This window comes from Sminthopsis crassicaudata, chromosome 2, assembly GCF_048593235.1.
Source record: "Sminthopsis crassicaudata isolate SCR6 chromosome 2, ASM4859323v1, whole genome shotgun sequence".
In the NCBI taxonomy this organism is placed as follows: domain Eukaryota; kingdom Metazoa; phylum Chordata; class Mammalia; order Dasyuromorphia; family Dasyuridae; genus Sminthopsis; species Sminthopsis crassicaudata.
In genome coordinates this window covers 552,011,891-552,028,092 of record NC_133618.1, presented here as the reverse complement: position 1 = coordinate 552,028,092, position 16,202 = coordinate 552,011,891, and the positions used below count along the sequence as shown (strand labels likewise).

Below are 16,202 nucleotides of genomic sequence, written 5' to 3'. Positions count from 1 at the left end.
CAATACTTCCAATTCTTAATAGCTTTTTACCAGTCTAAACAACTATTATGAATGGTATTTATAAAGAAAATTCTAAAGATAGCAAAACCAAAACTAGTACCTTGTCAATATTCAAGGTGAAAAATAGATAGGAATGCAAATAAACTAAGATTAAGTTCACTTTTAGTTTCCATTCTTTTTTAAAAGGATAAGTTAGGTAACAGGATAGAAAATATACCTGAAGTTGGAATGAATAGTAGAAAAGAAATGGGTTTTCTACCCATGTCATTCCCATACTACTCAAAAATGACTCCATAGTTAAGTCTGGGATCAAATATTAACTCCTTTGTTGGTATTTACAATCCTTTACAACCTGGCTCCAATCTACCTTTCCAACTCTATCTTAGATTATTCAACTTCCCATATTCCATCCAGTTCAAACAAAAATGCCATTCTTTTTACTTCACATAGGATCTTCCATCTCCCATCTCGTTTTATTGGCTGTCTGCCATTTCCAGAATGCATTGCCTCTTCATCTATGCCTCTTAAAATCCCTAGTGCCACATTTAACATCAGAGCTTTGCTCATCCCTTTAGATGGTAGTATGGACTTACATCCCAACAACATATACATTTCAGTATCTCTTGTATGTGTACATCTACATGTATTACATCTATACATACTTGCATACACACACATAGTACATGTTCCCTTAATAGAACATAGTTTGTGGAATTTTTTCCCCCTCTATGTTCCCAGCACCTAGTAGGCATTTAAGAAATACTTGCTGATTGATTGATTTACTGATAGGAAAAGAAAGGAAGGGAAAAAATGAAAGGAGAAAGCTGACAGAACTTTGAAAGAAACCTTTAGTTGTGGAGTCGAATTAGAAAGAGGAGTCAGCAAAGGAGACAGAAAAGATCAGTTATTGAAGTAGGAGAAGAGCCAGGGGTGTGTAGTGTCAAGAAGCCAAAGGAGAATTTCCAGACAGAGGAAATTGTCAGCAGTGTCTGATATTGAAGGAAAGTCAAAGAAAATGAAGGCATAGTACTATATTTTACTGTATTTAGTTATTAACAAGTGGAATAGAATGCTAGGGACTGAATCCAGATTAGAAAAGCTTGAGATTAAGGTGGTAAAAATTGCCTGGAAATTCCAAATTGATGTGTTTTGTTTTCTAGTCAGCCTAAAAAGAACAAAATGCAAGTTTAGATTTCTCTGCCAGCAAGAGATGACATTAGAAATTTATCCATTTGCTGCCAAGATCACAGTGCTGATATAGCAGCAGCACAGAGCATATATTATATTGGAAATTTAAACAAGGTCAAATCAGGTGATAGGAAGCTTAAGCCAATTAGCAATACTACATAAATGTTTGAAGGCTAAAGTGGGTCAAACATTATAATGTTTATCCTAATGATAAAACTTTCAATAGCACTTCATGACTTAAAAAAATGTTTGAAAATTCTAAACAATAGAATGAATCATCTTCTCATTTGGGATTTTTGTATTCATAGAGAAATAAGGCAAACTGAATTTATGTGATAAAATGTTTGGTATTATTTTTCAAAAATTCCCTTTGTTAAGAAATGAGTTATTTTTTTTAAATAGTTTTTATTTACCAGATATATGCATGGGTAATTTCACAACATTGACAATTGCCAAACGTTTTGTTCTAATTTTTCTCCTCCTTCCTTCTCTCCCTCCCCCCCCCCCACCAGATGGCAGGTTGGCCAATACATGTTCAATATGTTAAAGTATAAATTAAATACAATATATGTATACATGTCCAAACAGTTGTTTTGCTGTACAAAAAGAATTGGACTTTGAAACAGTGTACAATTAACCTGTGAAGGAAATCCAAAATGCAGGCGGACAAAATAGAGGGATTGGGAATTCCATGCAGTGGTTCATAGTCATCTCCCAGAGTTCTCCCACTGGGTGTAGCTGGTTCAATTCATTACTGCTCTACTGGAACTGATCTGGTTCATCTCATTGTTGAAAATGGCCACGCCCATCAGAATTGATCATCATATAGTATTGTTGTTGAAGTATACAACAATCTCCTGGTCCTATTCATTTCACTCAGCATCAGTTCATGTAAGTCTCTCAATGAGTTGTTTTTGACACTCGGATAATAATAATAGGCCAAACATGAGGTCATTTCTTAATTATCTTTCATCCCCAAATGGGTAAAAATATAAAAATTATGTAACTTGTTCTAAATTTTATAATTTAAGGAATATCAACAGCCTTAATTTAAACACTTCTTTAAAAATTAACCATTAGGCTCACTTCAATTCAAGAGATATCTATTTTATGGGGAAGCATTATGACAGATTCTGAGAAGATATATTTAGATAAAAATATAATTGATCCATGTCTTCATGAAACTTATATTTCAGTAGAAAGACGAAGCAAATGAAGATAACTATGCTATACAGTGATGCATGAGAACTGAATTAAATCGGCATAGAAGTAGGAAGTTGTTACATACAAAGTGATCAAGAAATATTATATGTAGTTGGTAACATGCAAATTGAGCTTTAAATTCTTGGTAGAAATTCAACAGATGAAGAAAGGTAGGGATAAGTATGAAAAGAGAGTGTAAACAGATGCTTGAAGATGGAAAGTTATAATATGTGTTCCAAAATGAAATTGTCTATTTTAGTTACAGCATACAGTTATGGAAAGGAATATCATTAACTAAAATAAGAAAGGTTGTCTGGTACTAGATTTATGGTGAGATAGGAGAGATGCAAAAGATATTGCAAACATAATGCCAAGAAAGATTGAGAAATGAATGGATAAAAGATGTGTAAAAAAAAAAGGAGAGTCTTAAAATAACCCCAAAGTTTAGAATATGGAAGTTTAGAAAACTGCCTCTAGTATTGCTAAAAGATACCCATTCCTGAGTTCTACAAAATAAAGAGGAGCAGATTTGGAAAAAAAAGATAATGTCCAAACAATGCTGATGGAGTATTCAACTTAGATGTCCTATAAATAGTTGGACTATGGGTCTTCATCTCAGAAGAGAAGTCAAAACTGGATATTGATGTTTTAGACCTTCCAGCCTGGATATGGCTGTGAGGATGAAAAAATTATTGAGAGAGAATGAAATTAGAAAAGAAGAGAGTCAAGGACAGAAGTTTGAGGAAATGTTAACTTAAAGAGCTCACAAGTGAAGCTAATAAATTAGACAAAGAATGGCTACATAGGTAGGAGGGAAACCAAAAAAATAGAGGTTCCTTTAAGCCTAGGGAAAAAAAAAGACTCTAGTTGGATGGAGTAGTCAAATGTGTCAGATTACTGCAAAAAAAGTAAAGAAAAATGAACATTGCAAAAAGCTACTTAATTCAAACACAAGCAACACACTTTATTAAGCAATTCTTGTTAGCAAGATAATGAGTCATGTGAATATTGACTTCTGGGGCAGTTAGTTGATGCAGTGGATAGAGCACCAGCCCTGAAGTCAGGAGGACGTGAGTTCAAATCTAGTCTCAGACCCTTCTTAGCTGTGTTACCCTGAACAAGTCTCTTATTCCCAATTGCTTCAGGAAAAAAAAAAAAAAAAAAGCCTCTGCCTTTTCAGAGCTTATGTGCTAGTAGGGTGGGGGAAGGAAATACAACATGTAGATTGAAAATGTAGATTGAGATTCTAAAAGAAAGAGGAAGGATATTCTAGGCATAGGTGATACTCTGGACTAAGACACAAGGTCTCAAGTAGGCCAGTATGTCTAGAATCCAGAGGTCAGGAAGATGAGTAATGTGAAATACATCTTAAAAGATGGCTGGTGCCAGGTGATAAAGTGTTTCAAATGTTCAATGGACTTGGAGTTTATATTATCTCCTGGAAGCAATTCAATGCTGAAGAGGTTTTTGATACTGTGGTACAGTAAAGAGAGTCCTGGGCCCTGTTTGTCTCAGTTTCCTCATTTGTAAAATGAACTGGAGAAGAAATTGGCAGACCACTCCAGTATCTTTGCCAAGAAAACCCCAAATAGGGTCATGAAGAGTTGGACACAACATAAAAAAAAATGAACAACAACAACTTAAAATGGTGATCAGAAGCTAAATTTCAACATAGTTAAAGGAGAGGTACTAAGTGTAGCAAATTTCTCAGGAAGTTTGAGAGATTGGTGAAAGATTAGAAGGTAAATAGACAGGACAAAAGCATCCTAGGAAATTCATTTACTTAGGATTTTGGAAAGATGAACACATGTAATGGTCCTTGGGAAAAGACAGTGGAGATTTATGAAAAAAAATGGAATTGATAACTAGAGCAAAGTTCTGGAGGAGGTGGGAAATAAGATCATGAACACAGAGAGAGCATTTAGCTGTGAAAAAAAAATGCTGTCTCTTCTATGACTGTCAAGAGAAGACAAAGTAGGGGAAATAATAAGTAATGAAGCTGACAAATTGTGAGACATGGTAAATTGAGCAACTTCAAGCCTGAACAACCTTAAACTTCTCAATGAATGACAAAATCTTACAGTTGTGAGTTAGTGAGAAGTAACTGATTCTCAGTGCAGCCTGTTCCATTTTTGGATAGCACTCATTGTTTAAAAAATAAAATAAAATAAAGCATTGTTTTTAAATAAGGTCTATGTGTCCCCTTGTAACTTTTATTCATTGCTATTAGTCCTACCCAGGAGGGAGAAAAGCTGAAAAATCTAATACTTCTTCCACATGACAACCTTTCCTACTGTCTTCTTTTCCAAACTAGCCAGCCCTAGTTCCTACAGTCAGATTGTTTTTCTATTCATACTCTCCAGATAATCAGGGTTGGAACATGCTATCTTTCCTCAAAGAAAGAATTGATGTTATCTGAATACAGATTGAAGCATACTATTTTTCACTTTCTTTTTTTTTCCATTATTTTTGTGTTCAAGTCTTCTTGTATAAAATGATTAATATGGAAATGTTTTAAATGATTGACCTATGTATGATGACCTCTGTCAGGTTGTTTGGAAGTGGGACATAAGGGATAAAAAAATGTTAAACATTCAGATGTAATTGGGAAAAAAATATTATTAAAAAAAAATGAGACTATCAAGGACCTAGCGTTGGACACTATTCTTCTCTTGAAATAGTTCAAGTTCCCATTTTCTTTCTTGGTTGTCCATCATGCTATTTTATGATTGTAGCATCATAGTGACTTAGAGCTGGAAGGTTCCCTAAAGGTCATCTAGTCCAATACTCTTGGTTTTACAGATATAAAACTAGATTATTAAGTGACATTCCCAAGGACATTGATAGTAAATAACAAAATCAAATTTTTTTTTCTCTAAATGATGATTGATATAGAATCTACAGTTAGCTAAAACTTTCAGATCTAATTTCAATAATATGCTATCTAGTGTGTGTAAAGCATAGGCTAGCTCCCTGGAGAGCTTCAGGGTCAACCAGAGTCAGGATAAATCAAAATTCTTGGTCTTTAGGAGGAGAAGTGAAGGAGGCAGGCAAGCTGTTACATGACTTGCCAAAGCTGTATCTTGGATTCCGGAGTCCGGAGTCTCCAGCCTCTTTCCTCCTTGTCTTGCCACCAAATGACTCTGGCCTTTCTTCTTCCCCCTTTACCCCCCAAGCCCTCCAATCCTTGCCTACTATTATTTTAACACCAAATATTAAGCAAGCATCAATGGTCTCACTTCATTGTCTCACTTCAAATAGGTAATTAGCCTTAAGTGCTCAGTTGTATGATTCAAGCATACCTTTTTGGAATTTCAGCCCTCTACAGGTGTGCCTCCCCCATTTTTACTTCTGAATTTGACTTTTAGAACCCAAGTAAAAGATTTCACTTTTATTATCATTAAATTTTACCTTTTTAGATTTGGCCCAGTCTTTTACAAACAAGATCTTTTTTCACTCATTTCCCATTTGTATTATCTACAAAGTAGACAAATATGCTATTTGTACCTTTATCCAAGTAATTAATAAAAATAATTAACAGCACAAGACTCAGTACAGATCCCTGGGGCAGCCCACAAGAGATTTCTTTCCAAGTTAGATTGCAAATTCCTTGAATATAGGGACTGTCTTTTGCCTTTCTTTGTATCTTCAGCAGTTAATATATGCTTAATGACCTATTATTGTTGACATCAAACCATTAATGATTGTTCTTTCTACCCAGTTTCTGGTCAATCAGCAAGACACTTAATTTGTACTTCATTTAGCCCACATCATTATATCTTGTCCATAAGAATAGCATGAAATTTGCCAAATGTTTGGATAAAAGATAAACAAAGTACATTTATATCATCCTCCTCAACTAGTCAAGTAATTTTATATGTAAGAAAGTAAGAGTAGCTCTTTGTGATCCCTTTTCTAGTTATTGACTATTCCTTTAATAATTTTTCCAAATTTTGACAGAAAATGTCAATCTAATTGTCTTATATTCTGCATAGTTCATTCTATTCCTTTTTTTTTTTTTTTTTGAAAACTGGGATATTATGTGCTTTTCTCCAGTCCAAGTTACCTCTCTAATTCTTTAAAATCTTTATGATTTAAGGTTTGGAATAACATCAAGAGTTTGAAGAGAGGGGAAAGATTTAGATCATTCACTGTAGGAGATGGCATTGGGAACCAGGCTTAAAATTTAAATTTCAGTTTTTACTAGTCTAAAATTTTTGGAAGATAAAAACGCATGCCCCAAAGAGCAAAACTCTGTGATTTATATATGTTATTATGTTGTCACATGAACATTTTACCTTCATAGTCACAAACTCAAATAAACATTGCTTAATGTCTAGCACAGCAAAACACAAAACTAAGTACTATTTTGTTCAAGGAAATAAAATGGTAAAACTATAGCCCAAGGCCATTTTCACAATTAACATAAAAGAAACTAGTATAAATGAGTATACAGTCTCAAAAATTGAAAATACATAGCAACAAGGTAGCTTCTTATCTCTAGATTTCATTTTAATTTAGAGATTGTAACTTAGAATTGTATTTGATATAAAACTACATTTCATTGTTTTTTTTCTGTGTGTCACATTGTTTTCCCTGAAGCAAATCTACCCAAAGAAGGTGTTGGAAGGAAATAAACTATAAAAAGTTTTATGCTTTAAATAGTGTTCTATAGCAATTTTGCAGATAGCCATGTTGCCACATCACCCAGTTAGAGGGGCTGATAGCCAAGATGACATACATCAAAGCCTTCAACTGGCTTATAGGGTAACATTTTGTTTTCTGTAGCCCAAATTGGTTCTTGCTCTTTAATGTAAGCCAACTGTCTGTTGGATTTCAAGCTCTATGTGCATCTAAGCCAGGCATCTGCCACTAGGCATAAGCTTTTAAGTTAAAAGTTAAACTTAGAGTTTATGAGAGAATTTTTTTGACTCAGAGTATTCTATGTGCTGCTTCCACAACCATGTAACCATGCTAACTATTCAAAAAAGAAATTGGACAATGGCCATTAGAAGGCAAGGAAAAGATTTAATAAAGGTGAAATTCAATTAATTAATTTTTTAAAATTTTCCTTTTCTCATAGATCAAAGAGCTCTGAATCCCCTATTTTCTACATGACAAAAAAAGACTAACAAATAGTCAATACCCAGGAAGACATACGGCACCTAACTGCCTTCAATGAATTCATAGTTTAGATAAACACTATTATCAGTGTTGAAAGTCCTGTCAGATGTGATTGCTGAATGAAAAATGAAAGATGCCACAAGATTAAAGAATGTCAAATATTGTCACAATTTTTTTAAGAAAGAAAAATTAGAGACCTATGAGTCTGATAGGGAGAAATGCTAGGAGAAATTATCAGAGAGATGATTAACATGTGAAAAAGGTTAATAGTGTCTGCAAAGTGTCAGTGTGACTTTATCAAGAAGTGGTCATCCCCCAAAAAAACTTCATTTTTTTTTTGTTGTTGTTGTTCAGGATTGCTAAATAAATGATGACATTGCCCATATTTTAACAAAGCTTCTGACAAAGTATCTCATGGTACTCTAGTAGAGAAGATAAAGAAAGGTGAATTAGTTGATAATAATTGCTTAGAAGCTAATCTCAAAGAATAGTTATTGATTCAATGTAACCAGTAGGAAGTCTTCAAGGAACCTGTGCTCAGCACTGTGTTGTTTAATATTTTTTGTCAATGACTTGAATAAGATATATATGATATGCTTTTCACATTCACATATGCCCAAACTCTGGGAAGAATAGCTAACCAAATGAGAGAGTCAGGTTTTGAAAGGCTAGAGGCTAGAACATTTGAGCAGAAGCTAATATGATGAAATTCAAAACAGATAAATGAAGAATCTTGTACTTATATGCTCTACTCTGAGTATAAACCAATCATTATATCACTAGGAACCCATTATTTGTTGTAAGATTAAATCAATCATACTGAACCATGCTAAACTAGATAACCATTATCTCTATCAATTCCACTGACTTAGCACTTGGTAAGAATCTTTTGTTTCAAGTTCAGAGTTTTGGCCCATAGCATACACTAGTGGCACATGATATAGTGAGAATTCAAATCTAAGACCTCTATATCAAGCTGCAATGACTTTATCACCATAGCACACTAAATTAGAAGTGCTGAAGATAGAACTTCAACATAGAAATGCCTGGATTCAGAATGGAGGCAAGGCTATATGATAGTTTTTGGCTATGTTAACCAAGAAACCATGAGAACTGATGAAACCTCCATGGGGAAAAAAAAAACATAAGAGAGAAGAGATAGAATAGCAGATCAGAGAAACAAAGATTGAGCCTTGGAAATGAGAGAGAAGATGGAGAAAAAGAAGCCAATTAAGAAGACGGAAAAAAATGCTTAATGGCTATGAAAAGATCCCAAATAATGTAGTTTTGCCAAAATTACATGAGGAGAGAGTTTCAAGGAAAGGAAAGTATTCTATAATGCAGGGATAAGAAAGATAAGTGACATGGTAGGTGGAACAGTAAACCTGGATTAAGGAAAACCTGAGGTTAAATTTGATCTCAGGTCAGATTTCTAGTTGTGTAACCTCGGGCAAGTCATTTGACCCTTTGCCTCAGTTTCCTCATGTATAAAATGGGGATAATGGAACATAACTCCCAAAGTTGTTATGAAGATGAGGATGATGTTTGTGAAGTACTTTTCAACTTTTAAGTGCTATGTAAATTGTTCTTATTTATGTTTATGTCATTATTATTACTACAGGATACACCAAGGCCATGGCAAATATTTACTAGATTTTTTTTTTAAATCAGAAACTCATGATTAATACTGACAAAATTATTTGCTGTAATTGGTTGTTTTCTTTTTAAAACCAAACTTTTGATTAGGAAATTTAGCTTAGGAAAATGCAAAAAGATGAGAAAATAAGCAAGGACTGGCATTAACTCTAAATATAGTCTGGAACTTATGACACACATTTAAAAATCATTTCATATTATTATAAGACCAGAAGATTATAAAGTCTTCTAACTGAAAGGATCCAATGTAGGAATACCTTTTCTGAGATGCTTCAGTGGTATCTCTCCATTCTGCTTAAACATCTTCTGAAAGAGAGAACTTACTACTTTAAAAGACCTTCTGTTCTATTGTTTAACAGTACTAAGAGTTAGAAAGTCCTCAAACTATGCTAAAAAACTTTCTCTATAATGTCCACTTAGTTGTCTTAGTTTAGTCATTTGACAGAAATCTAATCCTTTTCTATAACGGCAGCCTCAAATTTTCTCTTCTTCAGACAAATATTATCAGCAATACTTTCTTCCTCATATGATCTGACAAAAGAAAAACTTTCCCTCCTTTGTCCTTATCCTTATTTTAATACATAGAATATTTGGAAATTGCTTTGGATATTATATTGGCTTTGAAGTAAAATAACTTTGTATTTGCTTGCCCAAATTTTTATTATTCTATTTGTTTTGCTTTGAGTATGCGGTTTGACTATATTCCTTTTAAAATGTAGGACTTGAGAACTGAACATAATAATCCAAATGTGGCCTGAGTAGTTCATAGTAAAATAGACTTATTACCTCTTTTTATTGGGATACTATTTATTTCTACCTAGACCTATCTCAACTTGTAATAGCTTCTTAGCAGCTGTGTCATCATGATGATATATTGAGCTTGCTGTCAACTGAAACTCCTCTCTTTCACACAATCTTAAAGTCAGGTTTCCCATTGTATAATTGTGAGTTATCTGTTTTAATCTAAATTCTTTTAAATTTAATACTGGTGCCTTGGGCTATCACTCTCACCTATGGAGGATTTTTGGAATCCTAATTATGTCATCAACTCCTACTATCATTGTACCATAAGTAAGGCTTGATAAGCATCCCTTCTGTATCTTCATTAAAATCAGTGATAAAGCTTTTCAAATGAACAATGAAGCCCAATGAAAGGCCATGTAATCCTCTTTAATCTATCTTAATTCCTTGTTGAACCTGTTCAACTTTACATATTACTCTTTTTTTGAAACTCTGCCCTCCCTAATAATGTTGCTGATTGTGTCCGGCTAATCAACATAGTCAGAATCATTAACTAGGACTCTATCTAGAAGTTATCTACTTCTATCATCCTTTGCCTTTGCTTCTAGACTTGTGGTGTTCTTGTACATGGGTGAAGAAAATCACATCACCATTCTTACTTGGTCCACTATAAATTTATGCTACAAAACCTTAAGAGGAAACTTGCTGCTGTAAGAAGAGTGGAGAGTTGGCTAGGGGGACTACCTTGCAAGGCAATTTAAGTCTCCAATTCTATTATACCTCCCTTATTAGTCCCCTAGCCAACTCACCATTCTTCTAAATTCTTCTAAACCTTTTCATCCATCCTCAATCCTTCTATGACTCCTTACCTCCCCATCTCCACCTCTCAGATGAGAACCTTGTTTCATATTTTACAGAAAAATTGAGGCCATTCTTTAGCCATGAGCTACCTCTTCTCTCCTTTTCTACCCTCCGTATCCCCTGGATGCTTTCTTTAACTAGTTCTTCTTTCACCCCTTTCTCATATGAAGGCATGGTCTTACTTCTTACCAAAATTTGTGCTTCCATTCACAAAAGCCATTTCATTCCATCCTGTTTTCACCAAGAGAAGATGTCCCTTCTACTTTAACAATATCCTCAATCTCTGCCTGTGTGGAGACACCTTTCTACTACCTATAAGCATGCCGGTGTCTCCAAAAAATCCTCACTTGATCTTTCCAAACCCATTATTTCACCTTATTTTTTTTTGTCTTTGCAATGAAATTCCTTGAAAAAGTAATCTATAAGAGATGCCTCCACGTTCTCTCTTTTCACTCTTCTTTGTTGTTACTCAGGCATGCCCAACTATTTGTGGCCCCATTTGGGGTTTTCTTAGCAAAGATATCGGATTGGTTTGCCATTTCCTTCTCCAGCTCATTTTATAGATAAGGAAACTGAGGTAATGAAGGTTAAATGACTTCTAAGTCCAGATTTAAACTCAGATCTTGATTCCAGACTCAGTGATCTATCTACTATACCTCTTAGCTACCACTTCTCTCTTTTGATCCCCTATAATTTAGCTTCCAACTACATCATTCTACAAAAACTTCCCTCTATCAAATTGCCAACAATAATTTTTTCCTTCACCATGTTCATCATACTCTTTCTGGTGTGAATTATAGTTTTCCTTGATAGGACACTGCATGGTGTGTTATATAGTACAATGGTGTGGCATTGGGCCAGCTGAGGTTTTTGAACAAAACTTGTTCTTAAGAGCTCTTTGACATGTTTGATCAGTCTTTTCTCTTTGACACTCTCTTCTAAGTTGTTAGAACATTTCTTATTCCTGATTTTCTCCAATAAGCCCTCCTCTTTCCTCTGATATTGCCACCATGTTGGAGTAGGTCCATCATGGATTCAAACTAGAACTACAGCAGTAGCCTGCTAGTAACCCTCAAAGCCTCAAGCCTCTCCCCACTTCAAGTGATTTTCTTAAGCATAAGTCTGAACATGTCACCTCCCTACTCAGAAAAACTCCAATGACTCCCCATCACTTCTAGAATCAAATATAAAATCTCTGGCATTCAAGGCCCTTAATGACAGCCTTACCATTTTTCCCTTTCCCCCTCCAGTCTTCCCAAATATTACTTTCTGACATGCATGTTTTGGTCCAGTGGTCCAGTGGCCTCCCTCCTTCTTGTTCCTTGAATATGACACATCACCTCCTGATTTCAGCCATTATTTTTGGCTTTTCTCTATATTTGCAATGCTTTCTCTCCTCATTTTTGTCTACTGACTTTTCTGGATCCCTTGATGTCTCATTTAAAATATTATCTCTTCCAATCATCTTTAATTCTAGTGAAGCTCCTTTTTAAATTGTTTCCTATTTTGTATATACAGCTTGTTTGTACATATTTGTTTGGCTATTGTCTCACGCTCATTAGCTTCTGAGCTCTTTGAAGGCAGTGATTATCTTTTGCCACATTTTTTTATCCTTAATACTTAGCTTAGTGACTGGGTCATAATAGGCATTTAATAAATGTTTATTGATTGACAGTAGAGTCATCCCTCCAGCTGAACAACTGAATCATTAAGCAATATTCTTAGTACCATTATTATATCAGGCAAGTAAGTGACAAGCATTTGTTAGGCACTTATTGTGTTCCAGACACTGTGTCAAGTACTGTAGATACAAATATATGTAAACTTTAACAAAGTAACTTATTAAAAAAAGGAAATAAGATTAATTTTTCCTTACTTGGTTTTGGTGAGGCCATTATAGATTCTACTGATTGCTTCTCTTCTCTCTCAATGTTCATGAACTCTCTATGTAAATAATATATTCTAGATGTTTATTGGTACTAGTGCATTTAAATCATTTGACAGTAGTTTGTAAATTCCACCATTGCTTGAATTTCAGTTACATCTCTGACCAAAACTGGTTTAACTTATAATGGCCCATAAAACACAATGAAAATATGGAGATAGGTATAAATATAAAGTCACAGAGAAATTTATGTTTTAAATGATGACATCATAAAAAGTAAAAGGAAAAGTTGATCCACTTTTAACATAATGTTATATATATACTTGTATTTCCACAAAAGAGAAAAATTTTTCTTTCTTTGTTCTTATCTTCATTCTCTAAGTATAGAAAATATAGAGATTGTGCTAGAGACCATATTTACTTTGAAGTAAGATAGTTATTTATCTTAGTTTTCCACAAAATGTATTTGGAAAGGTGCTACCATCTACTAATAAAGGCATAAAAATCCAAAAAAAAAAAAAAAAAAAAACATTCATATGCCTGAAAGCACACATGAAACATTTTGTCTTTTGGATAACATTCAAGAGATCACTGCTTCATGTTTATGCTTGTTTCAAGCCAACTATGCCCTAATGACAAGATTCTTAGGCACAGCTGGTAAGAAGCTATGAATATAAACTTAAATCACTACCACTCTTACTCCTTAGTTTAAAAGATTATTTTTTAAAATATCAACTAGCATAGTTTCCTAATATTTCCACAAAAATCCTCAAATGGAATTCTTTTGCTTCACCAAATTAATGGGTAAAGTGACTCAATTTGGATTCAAAACTTCAATGACTACAGATTTTTAAAAAAATTTTACAAAAATATCATTATCAGAAAGTACATGTTTTTCATGTTTATTAAAAATTAAGGAATAAAATAGTCTTCTTCATTTTTTCCTCTAGCTTAGAAAACTCCCAAAACTCACTTGCATTTTGTCATTATAATAATTTTATTAATATATCAATCATCTGTGATTTTATATGAGAACTCCATTCACAAGAAATAATAACTCATTTTTAATTTAGTAAATAATTATTAAGGCTGAGGCTGAGTACTTAAAAAACTTGTCCATGGTCACAGAATTACTAAGCATCAAAGGGAGGATGAAAATATTGTTTTTTCTTTATTCTAATAATCATCAACAAAACCATTTTTATAAAGGTTATTACTAGACGAGATCCCTTTAACTTTATGACAGAAAAAAGGCATTGAATCATGAATCTAAAGCATTTTTCACTGCATTTTAAGATGAATTGCATTTAAGTAAAGCCAATCTGTTGAAAGTGAATGTAAGTATGCTTAACCAGTCTTCATACATTTATAAATTTCTCCTATTTAGTCTCAGGAATTCATAAAATCCAAAACTTTAGAAAGAATTTTAGAGAACAATTAGACTCCATTTTATAGAGAAGGAAATTGAATCAGTGTCTTGCCCAAAAGAAAACTGGTACTGTGCTGCTTGTAGACACAGATCAGCAGGGGAAACATCACCCTATATCTTCCCCACTTCTTCCCTTCACATTAACAGTTAAATCCCTGCCCACCAAAAAAGGGGGAAATGATATAAATAAATAGGATAGTCTTAATTATATGTTCCATTGCTATTTTTCTTACCATAATAACTGTTTATCCTTTGAACTTATGCCTTGGGATAACTTTAAAAATAGAATTAAGTAAGTGCATCAAATAAATTACCCACAAATTAAAGGGTCTAGAGAATTACTACCTGCTATTAGTTATTCTTTGGTATTACATTTGTGACGAACCTTGCATTGAAATCCCATCATTACCCATGTGAAAATGAAGGAAGTTTTTTTGTTTTTTTTTTCCCTTTTCTTCTGAGAAAACAGTGCTGAGTATCATTAAAGGCTGATGAGACCCTCAGAAAAAAACGGTAGAATCATCTATGGCCACCATAGTTACTGTACATCATATCCAGAAAATAAGTAATTTGTTCAATCTTACAATTTGAATTACTTCTATTAAAAATAAAGAGAGCTCATCATTCTCAAAGGTGAGTGAGGCGCCACACGGTAACTCAAGTTAAAAAGAACCCTGACTTCAAAATATTGGATAATCAGCCTTGATTTTAAAGAATATAAAGCTTGATACATATGACCCTGTTCATGATATTCATGAAAATCTCACCATACATATTATAAACTATAAGATAATTGTATTGAGAAATAGTATGACATATTAGAAAAAAAAGTAGTAGGTAAAGAGTTGGGAGAAAATCAACTTTGAATTCCAAATCTGAAATTTTAAAATTGTATGACATTGGGCAAGTCATCCCCTTTCTGAGCTGTACTATATAAAATATATGTAGTGACTTCAATGAGTTGCTACAAATCACAAAGAACTATTATCAACATTAATTATTAGTGTCAAAATTAGTTGAACAAATAACATCTATTTTCTAAATAACAAACTTCAAGCATTCTAATTATAATACAGTTTACTAGAATACAAATGAAGTTTACTTTTGTAGAATAGTAAAAACAAACAAACAAACCAACAAAAAAGTAAGGCTCCTAAGTCAAGAGAGCTACTCAGTAGTTCCAGTTTTATCATTTTCTTGTGGTATGACCTCAAGTCAAAAAATAAGCCTAGAACCAAGGTTCAATGACATGAGTTCAATGCTCTAGTGAGAAATTATAGAAATCTAGTGGGCAATCTTGTACAGGCTGCCTTTAGATAGAAAGGCTATTTGATCTCAAATTCCTTTTACATAAAATGAGAAGACTGAATTCTTCTAGTTCTAAAATTTAGCTTCTAAGTTTTCTCTTTGTTAAACTGCACCTGGCTCACCAACAGATTAAACAAAGATAAATTGTCCAGTAATTTTGAGTTGGTACAAATGCTGCCACGGGCCTCCAGGATTAAGGACCAAAGGCTGTCCCTCTTAGAAACTCTGACTAAAAAGTGAAGATCTTTCAAAATGTACTGTATTCTACATTCCTTCCTTTAGTTTAGTTATACAATGATGACAAGAAGATAGGAAAATTTTAAACATAAACCACTAGAACAAAGAAAATCTGAATCTCTAAGATCATACCATGTTCATCACAGTGAGGATGAATCTCTGTGCAGCTTCAGCACCATGATATCGGACCATATCAGCATCAGCCACAACCAGTGTTTCCACAGTATACTCATTGTTGAGTCTGATGGCATTCCTTCGCTCTCTCCAATCACTAGTAGTTTTGCTCTTTTTTGCTTTCTTCTTTTCTAGAAAAAAAGGAGATATTTAAGAGACTTTTTCAAAATTATCAGATAAATAAGCATCTTCACAGGGATTTTTGTAATGCTAATACCAATGAAATTATCTTTAGAATTGTCTCTAAGCTCAAAGTCCTGTGCAATCTTCAAATCAATATAGCCAAGGAATAGTTTGTTGTACAACTCTATATGTTCAACTGAAAGTAAGAAGGGAAACAAATGCACACACACACACACACACAAAAGAAAAATAAAAGTAAGATCCAATGAACTC

General features: G+C 33.7%; 1 protein-coding gene across 1 annotated transcript in view; it reads right to left on the bottom strand.

Annotated features, from left to right (window-relative positions):
- The window catches only part of ADAMTS17 (ADAM metallopeptidase with thrombospondin type 1 motif 17), a 451,660-nt gene that overhangs the window by 357,901 nt on the left and 77,557 nt on the right, over window positions 1–16,202 (bottom strand). Inside the window, 1 exon segment of the mRNA XM_074295031.1 lies at window positions 15,765–15,937. Within this exon segment, the coding sequence (XP_074151132.1) occupies window positions 15,765–15,937 (173 nt within the window).